The sequence below is a fragment of the Heteronotia binoei genome, chromosome 9 (assembly GCF_032191835.1).
Source record: "Heteronotia binoei isolate CCM8104 ecotype False Entrance Well chromosome 9, APGP_CSIRO_Hbin_v1, whole genome shotgun sequence".
NCBI lineage: Eukaryota > Metazoa > Chordata > Lepidosauria > Squamata > Gekkonidae > Heteronotia > Heteronotia binoei.
The window spans coordinates 3,864,354-3,878,914 of NC_083231.1; the positions used below are offsets into that span (position 1 = coordinate 3,864,354).

The 14,561-nt window shown below is 46.6% G+C and overlaps 1 protein-coding gene across 1 annotated transcript in view; it reads left to right on the forward strand.

Annotated features, from left to right (window-relative positions):
* Nucleotides 1-13,475, forward strand: part of ABLIM2 (actin binding LIM protein family member 2) — a 62,205-nt gene extending 48,730 nt beyond the window's left edge. The window contains exons 13-17 of the mRNA XM_060246163.1: nucleotides 3,746-3,804; nucleotides 8,538-8,592; nucleotides 10,419-10,483; nucleotides 10,625-10,705; nucleotides 12,508-13,475. Coding sequence (XP_060102146.1) covers nucleotides 3,746-3,804; nucleotides 8,538-8,592; nucleotides 10,419-10,462 — 158 coding nt within the window. The 3' untranslated portion in view covers nucleotides 10,463-10,483; nucleotides 10,625-10,705; nucleotides 12,508-13,475. The remainder of the gene's footprint in view (nucleotides 1-3,745; nucleotides 3,805-8,537; nucleotides 8,593-10,418; nucleotides 10,484-10,624; nucleotides 10,706-12,507) is intronic.
* The last annotated feature ends 1,086 nt before the right edge of the window (nucleotides 13,476-14,561 follow it).

Here is a 14,561-nt window from a genome sequence, read left to right on the forward strand (position 1 = left end):
GTATCGAATATTATAGCAATGATAGTAAAACCACCCCTCATTGCAAATATGTCACTGCCAAACAGGGAATGCCTCTGCTGTACAGATTATGAAAGTTTATGACAGCAAAAATAATGCTCAGGGCTTGACATCCCATTTAGTAGCAAATCCCTTTCAGTAGTATTCAGGAAACAAAAGCCATTGTTTCCTTTGTTTGGGAAAAACTCTCTCCATATGGCAAAACATCACAGGCCAGCTGCAAAGGAAAAGAGTCCTCAAAAAGCATGAGCCAGTGCAGTTGAGGTCAATTACTCCTTAAATATTTGTCCCTTTGCTTGTAGCAGTTCATAAAAGGGTCCCAATGCAGTAGAAAGATTTTTAGGAATTTACCATAATAGTTAAGCAGTCCCAAAAAGGGACTGCACATGTTCTCTGGTGTTAGTGTTTGAAGGATTGCTTTCTGTCTGACGAGTAGCAAGAATAATACCTCTGGCTGAACCCCGGGTTTAAAGAATTCATATTTGTCCCAGAGTACCTTCAGTCCACCTTCTTATTAACAATCTAAGACATCATCCAGATTCCCATGATAGTTGTCTTGCAGCCAAATTAGGCTTTATGGCAGCCACAGATCCAGCCCAAGAATGCAGACACCATTTTAAAGCTGAAATCAGCCCTTTAAAAATGCTGTGCAGGCTGGAGATCCTGATCTGGTCCACAGCAGGGGAGGAAGGGGGGAGGCAATCTAGTCCTCCCCTATCTAGGCCTTTTCCAGTTCTGAAGCAGCCCAGGCATCGGCCACTTGCTGTGAGGGAAACGGGTTTACATTACATTCCCATCTGCGGGAAAAGATTTTAGAAGGAATCTTAAAACAAAAAAGCCCTTCTTTGTTGGCTGTGTCAAGAAGGGGACCTGTTCTAAAACACCAGAAGTAGCTCCTGTTGCAGGAATGGTCTGACCTGCAGCCCTCGCCTTCCGCCTGAGCTGGGGCTTTCGGGCAGCGCCTGGCCTGCTGCTGGTGGGCTGTGATGGCCTGCAAAGTGAGCTGAGTCGAGTGGTGTGGATGGGGTAGGAAGAACAGAGCAGTCGTGGGTGGGGTACCTGGGGTGGCCTCAGTGAGAAGGGAGTTGCTCCGTGTGGGGCTTTGTGACTTGCTGCTGCTGGAAGAGGCAGGACTTTGCCCAGGGAGAGCCCAGCAGCCAGACTTCAGCTGGCCGCTCTTGCCTTTTTCCTCTGACACCACAGCCCTTTCCATTTCTGGCCAGCCCCTCCAGACTAACAACAAAAGAAGCCAAGTTATGCATAACGAGATCCAGGGCTTTTTCGGTGGCAGCACCAGAACTTTGGAACACCCTCCCAGAAGCTATAAGGGCCCTGCGGGATTTGTCGGCGTTCCGCAGGGCCTGTAAGACTGAACTGTTTAAACAGGCTTTTGTGGTTGATTGAAAATGGGCTGCCACGGGACATCCTACAGAATGCTGGCGATCATAGTCAGTAGTCAATACCGCCTAGATTGGACTAAGACAGCGCTAATAGTTTTAAAATTGATAAGTAAATTATGGTTTTATATGTTTTATTGAATTGATTGTTTTTATGATGTTGTAAGCCGCCCTGAGTCCGCTTGCGGAGAGGGTGGGATATAAATGTAAAGTAATAATAATAATAATAATAATAGCCAGTGAAACGTTTACAGCCCCAGCCTCTACAGATTGCCAGGAGGACTGCAGAAGTGCAGTCTGAGCTTTCTGCTCACAACCTGGGTTCAATCCTGGCAGAAGCTGGGTTCAGGTAGCCAGCTCAAGGTTGACTCAGCCTTCCATCCTTCTGAAGTCAGTAAAATGAGTACCCAGCTTGCTGGGGGGGAAGTGTAGGCAATGGCAAACCACCCCGTAAAAAAAGTCTGTTAAGAAAACATCATGATGTGATGTCACCCAAGAGTCAGAAATGACTGGTGCTTGCACAGGGGACCTTTCCTTTACCTTTTTATGGCCATGTAGAAGTCCTCATTGGCCACACGTGGTCGGAGTCATTTTAGGGTAGGATTGTGTCCATTCTAGCCCATATGAGGCTCTCAAACCATCCCAACCCCATTTAGTATTTGATGGTTTTCCCCTTCCTCCATTTGAGTCTACAGCAACTAGAGGGAGGAAACTGCTCCAGTAGAAAATGCATTTTGAGCAAATTGGCTGAATGTGCTAAGTTTCATTTGCCTGCTGAACTCTTTTCTCTGATGGCCTCGAGAGGGAGGGGTGCTTTGTCTGCTGCTGCCGCAAGCAGTCTGGGCACATGACTCTCCTGGGCTCGCTGCTGCCTCTGATTATGACAAGAAGGATACATTATCCTGGCATGTCTTGGCAGAGCCTCAACTTGTTTCTAGTCGAAGGCAGATCGTTCTGAGGAAGGGAGGGCTCCACTTGGTGCTTTAGCAAGTCACAGAAGGGACCTTGTGGCTTCTTTCATCTGTTCCTTTCCACCCTGACTCCTGGCTCGCTGTCGAGAAGAGGGACACTTCCCTCCCTCTCTCTCTCGCACACATTTCTGTCTGCATTGATTTCATGTTCAGTGCCAGTGGCCCTCCCATCCCCTGTTGCTGTTCTGCAACAGGCAGAGCATCACTACACTTTCTAGCACTGTTTGCTGTGCTTCAAGATGGGACAGTCATCTTTCCTCTGCACTGGAGAAGACGCTGCATGCTGACAGTCACAGCCCAGAAGTCCCACACTCCACTGGAGTTGGCAAGTGGCTTTGTGTCCTCAGAGCCTCTCCTCTCTGGCTCAGCCTCTGGGATCTGCCAGTGATAGTTGGGCATTTGGGGATCAAAATAACATCATTTCCCATTGGGACATTTTACAGATTTGTTTATATTGTGGTGGCAATTTAGGTTTGCGGACCAGTCTCAGAATTCGGTGTTCAGGCCAATAAGCATAATCCATTTTGGCCGAGAGGCCAGGCAACACAACACAACACAACAGGAGGCCAACACTGGCTGGAAGGAGAATGTCCTTGGAGATTGGCTGGGAGACCAAAATCTGCCAGTTCTCCTCTTCTTTCTTAGAAAGAAAGAAAGAAAGAAAGAAAGAAAGAAAGAAAGAAAGAAAGAAAGAAAGAAAGAAAGAAAGAAAGAAAGAAAGAAAGAAAGAAAGAAAGATTTGTCTGTCTAGTGGTTGGTTGTGCCACAGAATCTGCTGCAGGTGTTGTGTGTGAAGCAGTGGTTTGGAATTTATCCAGGGCAGTGTTTCATTTCAGAATCTTTTGGGATTTACCCACAATGGCTCTGTCAGACTCCATCAGATCCCCACAACAATTGTCAACTCCGCTACCAGAATCTTGTAGGCAGCATCCTGAGCAGGGAGGGGGGCAGCAGGGCCGGTCTAATCCGTGTGTCTCCAAGCCCCACTGTACAGTGACGGTGTGTGACTCTGCTGCTCAGGTTTGCAGTTGCTGAGAGAAGCCTTTGGACCAGGCAAGCTCCCCCTCCCCTTCCCCCAGCCGGGCTGGAGGGGAGCCGAAAACCCAGACATCTGCAGAAACGCAACGTATTTATTGCTGGCGGCTTCCATCCCCAGTTAAATGGATGAAGAAACTGTTGCAATAATGAATAAAATAAAATGGGCTTCATTGTATCTACAATTGGAGTGCATGTTTGAACTTGTGTGTTTGTCGAAAGTGATGCATTTTGATAAAGCTGAGCCCCTGATTGTGGCTTCTCCATTTGGTGTGTATCTTAGGCAGCGGCACCTTACAAACGTTTCTTCTCTGCCTCTTTCAGGATTTCCATATTCCAAATCTGCCTCTCTTCCCGACTATGGCAAGAACGGATTACACCATGTAGGTAGACCTGAAAACATTGTGAGCCATGCTGGGCTGGGTCAGTCTAATGGAGCATGTTGCCCTCTGTGCTTCTTGCTGACGGAAGTCCGGGGGGGTGGGGGGCAGGACAACTGAAAATCAGAGTCCTGGTTTTTGGTAGCAAAAATGTAAGCGATAAAGATGAATGAAGAATCCCTCTGAACTCATGTTAATACTGAAGATGGGCAAACAATGCTGTTTGGCAAAGTATCTTAATGTCCGATACCCTGAGGACTGCATTTCCCTGGATGAAATAAAGTGCTTGGGGAGGCAGTGGAGGGGCCATTGGTCTGATCCAACATGGCTTCTCTTATGTTCTTATTAACTCATTAATTCAGTGCCACGGAAGGTGGCTCCATGCGTAGATGGCTTCAAGAGGGGATTGGATAAACATGGAACAGAGGTCCATCAGTGGCTATTAACCACAGGGTATAGATGGAACTCTCTGTCTGAGGCAGGGATGCTCTTTATTATTGATGCTGGGGGGGGGGCAACAGTCCTGCCCCCGCTAGTGGACCTCCTGATGGCACCTGGGGTTTTGTTGTTGTGTTTTGGCCACTGTCTGGCAAGAGCGTTGGGCTGGATGGGCTATTAGCCTGATCCAACATGGCTTCTCTTATGTTCTTATGAGGCAGAGGGAGGGAGGGATTCTTTCTTTCACCTGCCCTGAGAGCTGCCTGCCTGTCTGCCTAGTCATCGTCATTGCCTTTAGCAGCAATGGAATGGAAAGTAAAGCAGGGAAGGGACTTTGAATTGTGAATGTCAAGAATTATGACATGCCAACACTTAGATTTCCAAATTCAGAAAATGGAAGTTTGGCAGAGATTTCATTCGCATTGTAGAAATGACTCATAAATGTTAATAAATCCACATTACACATATGCCTCACCCACTTTAGAATCAAGTTAAATGAGTGGATGCCTCCAAAATACGGGTATTGCATGATTTGTAAAAACTAATTTTGATCATTTTAGTTCATTAAACTTCCTGATTTCAATGGAGATTCAACAAAGAAACTTTTTAAAAGTAGCTTAATATATGGAAGGAAAATGAATCTTCAGATTGGTCTGGTCAAGGGACTGCGTTATGAGACGAAAGGATTTCTGCTTAAGTCGATCACACATGTTTGTGTGGGGGAGCAGCAGAGAACAGAAACTGAAATTTGATAAAGTTTTGGGCATCCCTGAACTTGCACTTGCACTCCCAATTAAAGAGCTGCTATGGAAGCCTTACACCCCCTCGAATCTTTGATTCATCCATGATTGATTTACCCCAACTTTAATTTATCCTCGTTGTCCTCTCAAATGTTACCCCTACAAGCAGCTTCCTTCCTGCCCCCAGTTTCTTCCTTCTCACTGATGGAACCAGGAGGGTCTTTCCTTTTCGTCAGGAAAGAGGCACAGAACCAGAATTGTGTTGTGATCAGCCATAAAGAAATGGCAGCTCCCTTCTCAGGGTTAGCTGTCAAGCTGTGCTGGGAAGAAAGTGAAACAAGGCATTCGTGGAGAAAGAATTCTTTTTGGTCCAGAAGCAAGTAGGGCGCCCTGTCCCAGCCAGTGCCCCTCCTCTACCTTGGCAAGGTCCCCATGATGGGCTGCCCATGGGCTCCAGCAGGCCCCTCCAAAGCATCATGGGGTGCCACCCAGAACCATTCCGGAAGCTCAGCTGGGTGGAGGGGCAGCACAGTGTCAGTCAGCCAGGCCCCTGGGGCATGGACCAAGTGAATGCTGGACAGAGGCAGAGGAGATCCCTCCGCGAAGTGGCCTCTTCCAGAGTCTGCCATTGCAGTGAGGCTGGATCAAAATCCCCCCAGTGCTCAGAGTCCGTCACTCACAGAGGGGAACCAAGGCAGCAATTGGGACTGATTTCACAATACGCTTTCTAAAGAGTGCAGCTGACAGAAGATGTGTACACATTTTACACGTGAGGAGAACAGGCAGAAATGATTAGACCCGTGTGCATTCTTTTTCACACAAATGTCCAGTGCATAGACAATTGTCAGCGTAGGCTGGGCCTCTCTTTCCCCACTGATGACAGCAACCATCATATTATACTTGGTCCAGTCTGAAAAGGAGAATGGCCCCAAATTTGACGTTTTTCCACTCCCAGCTTTCTTGAAGGCTTCAGGTTCCTTACATCAATCTCCAGCAGCCTCTCCCGGCTCCCTGTTGGGTTCCGTGGAATGGCCGTGCCGAAGGGCTCTGCTCTTGAGTGGGGCCTGCAGTGCCCCCTCCCCCTCCCCCACTGCTTCTGATTCGTTTTAGGCAGATCAGAAAATTCTGCTAGACCCCCTTTGAAATTCTAGCACAGATGCATAGACTTCCACTGCCAAAAGAGTGAAAGGTCTGCTATTCTAATAAAAGAGGGAGTATCTCCATCATAGGATCTATGTTTTGGAGCAAAGGAAGAAACAAAAGATTTCTAGGCTCAGAAAAATGATTGTATGTATTTATTTATTCCAGCTAATTTATATTCCAGCCAGTCTGGTGTAGTGGTTAAGTGCATGGAGTCTTATGTGGGGGAACCGGGTTTGATTCCCCACTCCACCACTTGCACCTGCTGAGATGGCCTTGAGCCAGCCATAGCTCTTGCAGAGTTGTCCTTGAAAGGGCAGCTGCTGTGAGAGCCCTCTCAGCCCCACCCACCTCACAGGGTGCCTGTTGTGTGTGGCAGGGGGAAGGTAAAGGAGATTGTGACCACTCTGAGGCTCTGAGATTCAGAGTATAGGGCGGGATATAAATCCAATATCCAATCCACCCTTCCCACAAGTGGGCTCAAGGCAGATAACAGCATATAAATAACATAGTTAAAACATATATATTAAAACAGTTAAGATAAGAATTAAAACAAACTGCTGCCAGCCAAGAATACATAGCTTGCCATCAACAGTCACGTGACACAGGGTGTCTTTGCCACAGCTGCCTCCTCTATCGGAGTGTGGTCTCTTGCAGAACTCGAGATGGTTAGGCCAAGGTAAAGGCACGCCTATAGTGAAGAATAGTCAAATATGAGCAGTAATCAGGGAGCTCTGCGGGTGGAAAAATGCCAGCAAACTCAATAGAGCGAAGACGTCATGCTCTGCAGATTGTGCTGCGCACCAGCAACGAAGCCTTGGGTTTCCGCCCTGGAAAGATCTCCTGATAGCAGCCAGGTGGGACAACCTGGTCTTTCGGGCCGTCCCTCTCCCACCCCGTTCTGGGAAGCTGGGCATGCCTCAAGCACACCTTTGCCCACAAAGCGGCTCTGTCTCAAAACCAGCTTTTGCGACTCCCTCTAAACTGTGCCCTACTGCTTCTCCTCTTCCACCCCCAGTTTTCTGAAATGCCCCCCTGTGCCTGCGTTGGCATTTAGTGCTCAGCACATCAGTTGGCCCATCTTGGCGGAGTGACTTTTACCATCAACATGCTTGGCCCACTCGTCTTCTTCAGTGGGTCTCATTTACTGCCCTACTCTCCTTTTCTCCCCCCAGTAATTTCCCACGCGTTTACATTACTGTTCCTTAGGGGTGAATCTGCCACCTCTTTGCCAAGAAGCACCTGCAGCCGGGGTCCCTTTCAAGGCAAGTACAGCTTCAGCTTGCTCTGGAAAGTTCTCCAGTGCCTAACATAGGGATGGGCACATACTGGGGGAAATGGAGGTTCATCCTAGTTTGTAGTTTGTGAGGTCCCATGAACCAGGACGAACCCCACCTCTGCTTTGCAAATTGGTTCGAGTTCATGGAGCTTCCCTCCCTCCTTTCTGCTGGCAGCGGCTCCCTGACCCAGTTTGGAACTCTCCTTCTCTTTTTCCCAGTTTCCCCCCTTTTTCTGCTTCTGTGCCTCCTGCCACCAAACAAAATAACACTTTGGGTGCACCCCTGGGTGGCCCCATTGACCAGATCCTCAGGATTCCTTCCAACTGATTGGGAATCTCGTTTCCTTTTTGAACCATGGCCTCCTGCCTCTGGCCTTCCTCTACTGACTCCCCCCCCCCCCTGCATGAAAAGGTGCACTCCTTCCCTAGCCTGCTCTGCCTCTACCACTCTCAGTCCCTGCTCCAGAGTGTCCAAGCCCCAAAGCAAATGATCCACCATTCGCCTCCTCTCCACAATTTCAAACGTGAGCTCCCAGAGGTGCCCCACTTTCTCTGCAGAGCTCATCTCCCCTCACGACCTCTCCACCTCCTTCTCAGCATCCTGGATACCCTCTTCCTCTTTCCAGATAGCCACCTCTTGCCTTTCCAAAACAATATCATGCAAAAGCCTTTTAAAGGGAGTGTTCCCTTTAAATGGCTTTAGCTAACTGTGCTGTATGCAAGTGAAGTCCCAGCAGGAAGTAAACTCGGAAGTGAGTTTGGATTACACTCCTTTAAATAGCTTTTGCAAGTCACACTGGCATCAGCATACCTGCCACACAAACCACTCCCGTGAACCTCCACAAAAAAACACGGTGGTTTGTGAACAATGTGTTTGCATGAACCAAGTCTCATGAACCAGGTCAGGTTCGTGACAAATTTTGGTTCATAAATTTGTGCCCATCCTGAGCCTAAGAAATCAAAACCTTCCTCCTAGCATCACCTCCTCATCCAGGCACTGAGAACACCCAAGCGGGGCCTGCTTGTAGAACCTCTGCTGTCCTCTGCTTTAATGGTTTAGATTGCCTGCTACAGTTGATGGAATGTGTCCCTGTTGCCTTGTGCTCGCTTTTTACAGACACATTTTATTTCTGTTCTAGGGGGCAAATTTGGCACAATATGACACGGACCAGGATTCTAATTGGGGAAGGAGAGGTAAAATACATCATAACAGCATGGACTGTGAATTTTCTTGGGGAGGAGTGGCCTCTTAGCTGTGATAATACTGTATAAATCAAGCGTTATAATTATTACAAAGAATCCGTACATAAACCTTTCAATGCTATAGTTACAAGATTTTTATCCGCCTGGATTCACATGACTGACATGCATGCTGTTACCATGAATGTGGCCAGCAACAGCTGATCTTTTGGGACCTTTCCAAACACTGTCCTGCCTTTTGGCACCAAACTGTATTGCTCTTATACCATTAGATTTTAGCATTGAAAAAGTACCCCATTCATTTAGGAACATAAGACAGTCAAATGGGTTCCATGACAGTTGCTGAGGTGGGGGACCTCTAGCCCATCCGGATGGGTCCAGTGGGAATTGGTTAAACAGATGTGTGTGTAGTGAGTGTTTGGGACAGACGCATCCCTCCTGTCCTCTCTTTCCAGTCTCCACTTTTACGGGCTCCCCATTTCTCTCCGTGTTCCCCTTGTGCCCCCGTACCTTGTGTCTGGGCTCCCTCCCATCCCTCAAGGCACCTGTTGCTGCCCTGACTCCGGGCTGTGAGTCCTCCGGGTTTTGCCTCCAGGCTCTCACTCCTATTCCATTCACAACTTCAGAGGCTAAAGACACTTTTTGAGCGGTGTGTGTGTGTGGGATCAGGCCTTTAAAAAAACAGACAATTGACATTTTATCAGAATTCTGTTTTTGTTTCTTAAGGAAATTAAGCCTCCATCCCCCCCTTGGTTACCGAGTTATAAGGCAGTGGGAGCAGAGCCTTTTAAAAAAACATCAAAGCACTGTGGAGGTTCTCAGGGCGGCTACAGCGGGGGGGGGGGGGGGTGAGATCATTCTCTATGCCTCAGGTGGAAACCACAGGGGGGGGGGGTGACCATTTTCAACGAAACCTTGATGAACTTGTCAGGCAGAATTTGGGTCGACAACCTGAGTCATCATTTTATCAACATTACATTTCAATAGGAAATTAGAGGGCACATTTTAACGGGCACTGTTTCATTATTGTGGAAACAATATACTCCAGGAAGGTTACAGTCACTAGGAGAATGTTCCATTTCCCCCCCATAATGCAGATCAGGAGGGGAAATGTCTAAGGTAATTTTCTTGTATGCAGAGAGAGAGAAAGAGAGAGGAGAGAGCAGCCTCAGGTTTGAGCAAAAACGTTTAAACTGTTTGATCCCTGCCCTTGTTGATGAATCTATCTGAACTGTGGCCCTTGTACAACCCCTGGGCTTCCTCCCCACCACCCCACCCCGCCACACACACAGTCTCATCTTCCTCCCTTGTGCGTTCCTGTTGCGGGGGGAGGGCAGGGCAAGGGGGCTGGTTTCTGTTCTGCATGTTTTGGTCCCTCTGGTGGTTGGTTTGATATTGCATTGCTTTATGTCTGCCATGTCTCCCCCTTCCCCCCTCCTGATTTAAACTGCTAGTTTTTATGCCAGGCATAAAGCAATGTAGTATCAAACTGGCAATTAGGTGGAGCAAAAAATATGTGGAACAGGACAACCCCCCCCCCCCCCCCAAAGGAACAGGAACAGAAAAGTTGATTAACTAGGTGGGTTTGCTTTGCTAAATTTCAGGCAGAAACTTGGATTTTATGTGGAACTGAATTTTCTCCCTGATGGAATAGTGCAGTTTCCTCCGGGAGTAATACCACAGAGAAAAAGGTTTAGGCAGAATTTAGATGTGGAAAGTCATGTTGAAACCAGGTCTCAGAATGTGATTAGGTAAACCACAGAACGGTCTATATTACTGCATTAATTATTCCTCTGGGTTTTCTTCTTCTTTTTTTACAGAATACAAGGTAAGGGATTCTGCTGGCCACTCTGGAAGATGTTGAGAACCAGCCCTTTCTAGCAAGGTTCAGTATATTCCTCTTTCCTTCTTTAGTCCATGTGAAAGTAGTACCTCAAATATAGATACAAGTATGTACCCTTGCTTAAAGGAAGTCTCACAGCATGATTTTCTTAGACATAATGCTTTTCTTTTTTTGCTATAACAGGTCTACTCCTATGAAACACTTATTGTAACAAACAGAGTTCGTGTAAAACTGCCAAAGGATGTGGATCGAACCAAGCTGGAAGTAAGAATGGCATCTGCTTTTAATTTTAAAACTGTTCAGCTCCAATTATTGTTATTAATGGGCAAAATCCCCCCATCAGCATAGGCTCAGATAGCAGCAATTATTTTCCATTCCAAACCTCAGACCACATCAAGTCCCCAGTGACATCATGAAGAGGGAATGGAGCCCCCTTGAAGCCCATCACTTTTGCTGGGCTGCAGCTTCCCTGGCCCCGAAACACACCAAGTAGCAGCTGTGGCCCTGGGGAGGCCTGCCCACCTCCCTCTCTGGAAACCAATCCTGCTCTCTGGCACAGCAGGGGCCCTCGGATGGCAAGGGGCCAGAGACACCCTTGGGACATAAGGGACATCTCCCATATTAGGACATCTGATACCCCGGAAACCACAAATCCCAATATTTTTTGCACATTTGACATGGTAGCAGTGCATAGTTTTGATGCTGAAATGCCCTGTCACTCAGGTTATTCACGTATTTATGATTGACCAGACTGGCAAAGGGCATTCCCAAGTCTCTGCACTGTGCTGAAATCCAGTGGAAACTGCTGGGATTTTTAGTACAGATGCCACCAGAGCTCTAGTTTTGAGGAACTGCCATCACTGCATGTCTTTGTCTCTTTGTTATTTTAAAGTTTTTGCTGGTTAAATCCTTAGCATAATAGTGCTCTGCGTATGGTATTTATCTTCCTGTGCTTTTTAGTTACTGACCCCATTGATTATGAAGGGTGCTTTTTAGCTGCATGTTTGTTTGTTTTTTGCAGCCCACCCAATATTAATATTGCTAGGTTATATAAGGATTTAAAGTTTCTCAATAACTGTTTTCAAAAAGGAAAAAAAACCTAAAAGAAAAAAATTAGTGGGCAGAAGGAAAATTGAGGGGAAATTTGGGGTATAAAATTCTGGTAATAAGACGGAAATTGTGGTAAATAAATACAAATATTAGTGCTTTCCCTTTAAATCGGATTTTGCATCTGTGTGGTTCTTGACAGTCCTCAGTAGTGAGTTGCATTTGGTGACTCCCTTTGTGCCTAGAATTGCCATTTGAATCTGATGATCCTGCCCAAGTGCTAATGAGCCCCCATCCCCCTCTCTTCCACGCATTGTTGCTCTCCACTCTCTCTCATTCTCCCTCCTTTTCCCACCTGGACCATCCTGGCTTCTCTCTGTCCTGCAGCAGCTGGGGGATTCATTGGGAGAACACAGATTCTAGGGTCTCTCCACAATCTCGCCTGAAAGGGAGGGACAGTGGCTCAGTGGTAGAGCATCTGCTTCGTAAGCAGAAGGTCCCAGGTTCAATCCCCAGCATCTCCAACTAAAAAAAGTAGGCATGAAAAACCTCAGCTTGAGACCTTGGAGAGCCACTGCCAGTCTGAGTAGACAATACTGACTTTGACAGACCCAGAGAGGTCTGATTCAGTATAAGGCAGCTTCATATGTTCATATAACAACTCTGGAGTAATCTCATAGCAGCAGCTGTGTAGTCGCTGAATGCCTCACACGCTTGCAACAGTGGCCAAGAACTGTGAAAGTAGAGTCATGTTTGTGGAAAGTACCGTGGGGACTTGCAGACTACACACCAGCAACTGTTTTTTATGAAAATGAATTAAACTACTCCTCATCATGTCTTTGAGCAGCGGAATTAATTCCCAATAGTGAATCCCTTTTATATTGAACATCTTATGCATGATGGTTTTAATGATTTCCAAACTCAGAGGGGAATCTGTTTCAATTCTTTACTTCTGTGCATGTTAAAGTTATCCTGCCAGGACACAGTTTTTATGTTGCTTTTGTGCTTTATTTTTCAAGCGGCACTTGTCCCCTGAAGAGTTCCAGGAAGTCTTCAAAATGAGCATTGAACAGTTTGACCGGCTTGCACTTTGGAAACGGAATGAGCTAAAGAAAAAGGCACTGCTTTTCTAGCATCCTGCAGGGGGGGAAATGCTGCATTTGCCACAACTTCTCATATGCACTGGCTGTATTTGTCCATTTGTCCAGACTCACTGTTTCAGTAAGGGAGCCCTCAGCCCAGGGCCCTTTGCTAGACCGGCATGCCCCAGGGGGCTCTGTCTCCATGACTTCTAGGCCCGTAACAAATGCAATGAGCCGGATTTTTAATTAATTCTCGTTTTAATTGTTTCTTGTTGCAAACCAATAATTTCAAGTAGAAATGAATTAGTGTAGTTTTGACAGTAACCAAAAGCCACTACCACCGTTTTGTTTCCCTCGTGTACAGATGACAATGTGCTATGAAGAAGCAAGTGGAATGAAGCCAAAGAAAAGCACGCTGGACAGTCACTCTTGCAAATGGTTGTGAGACATATTTTAGAAATTAAAAAACAAAAGCTATCTAAAGCACCTTAAGTCTCATTCTCTCACGTATATACAAACCAGTTTCAGATGGGAACTAGAATATGGGAAAATAGTTATCAAAAGTTTATTTTTGTAAAATTAAAGTGTAATGCACTGTGTTGGGAATACCATACATGTAAGCAATTCAACCTACAACCGGGTTTAGATGAAGAACCTGATTTATAATGCTTGAACTTAGTAAGACAAAATTCCCTTAAATGTGAGTACTTCAGGATTCACCAGAATGTAGTCCATGTAGAAGTTCAATTCACAGCAGTAACTAAATTTTTGTGTGGAAAATGTGCAATGCTGATTGTGTATTTATATTAATTCTGCATTTCATGCTGGTACAAAAGAGATGTAAGTAATCTTGATTCTATAATCCCACTAATGTCTGCATTAAAAATATGAGTTTGTGAATGTTACAGTTTGGTCCGCTGTTTGTTTCATTTCAAGAGGGGCTCTTCCCTCAAATAGTTGTGGTCTTTGTCAGCCTTTGGGCACCTTGGCCATCCCCCCACACACCTTTGGCCCCTCATCTCTCTCTCCCACCTGTCATGGCCCCGTCTGACTTTTCTCCCCTCCCCCTCATATCTGGACAGAACTGGATACTGCAGCACAAAAAATATTACTTGTACAGTTTTGAAGACAGGATTCATCTTCTTGGTGGTCTCTGTGCTTTACACTGTTGGAGATAGACGACACCTGTGCCAACTCAGATGGGGATTCTAAAGCTCTAGGTGAGGATTTTTGCGCCCTCCTCTGGGCATGCTTGGGAACTGCTCTGCACATGCCCAGAGGAGGGCACCAGTATCTCACCAGATCTCTTCTGCCTGCATGCATGAGAGGACGTGTTTCTCCACTGCTCCAGTCAGTGTATTCTTCTTATCTTTGTCTTAGCTCCTTAAAAACAATTATAGTGTTATAGTTATTCTTTGTAGTTAGGTGTTCTAGTGAAGTTAGGTTAGGCTCTCCAAGTTTTTCAACTCTTCCCCCCCCCCCCCCCACACACACACACCGCTAGGCCCTTGACTTATGTGGGGGTGCGCTGTTCCTGCCACGGGAGCAAATTTAAGCACCCACAGATGGACACTTGTTTTGCCTGCTCTGTTTGGGAGAGGGTCACCAGGCAGATACCTGCCCTCACTGCCTAAAGTTTGGGAAACAAACCCAAAAAACCATGCAGCCCACCTTCCTTTGTATGGCCCTACTAGAATTGGTCATTACCTTGCAGTCCATGGGAGGGAAATTGGCTCCAACGGGCACCCTGGCGTCAGTAGTAGCATCTCCCCACCTATTAATGTCATCAAAGTCAACTCCATTGGCACCTGGATGAAAAGCTGCATCTGCTTTGGGGACTGTTGCGCCTCGACATCGAAAAGGTCCCTGTCGACCTTGCAGTCTTCCTTGCCTTCCCCTGCTAAGAAGCGGAAGAAAGACAAACATAACAAGCTTCATAGTGAAAAGAGCAGGAATACTAAAAAGAAGCACCCATTGGTCCCCTCTGTTGG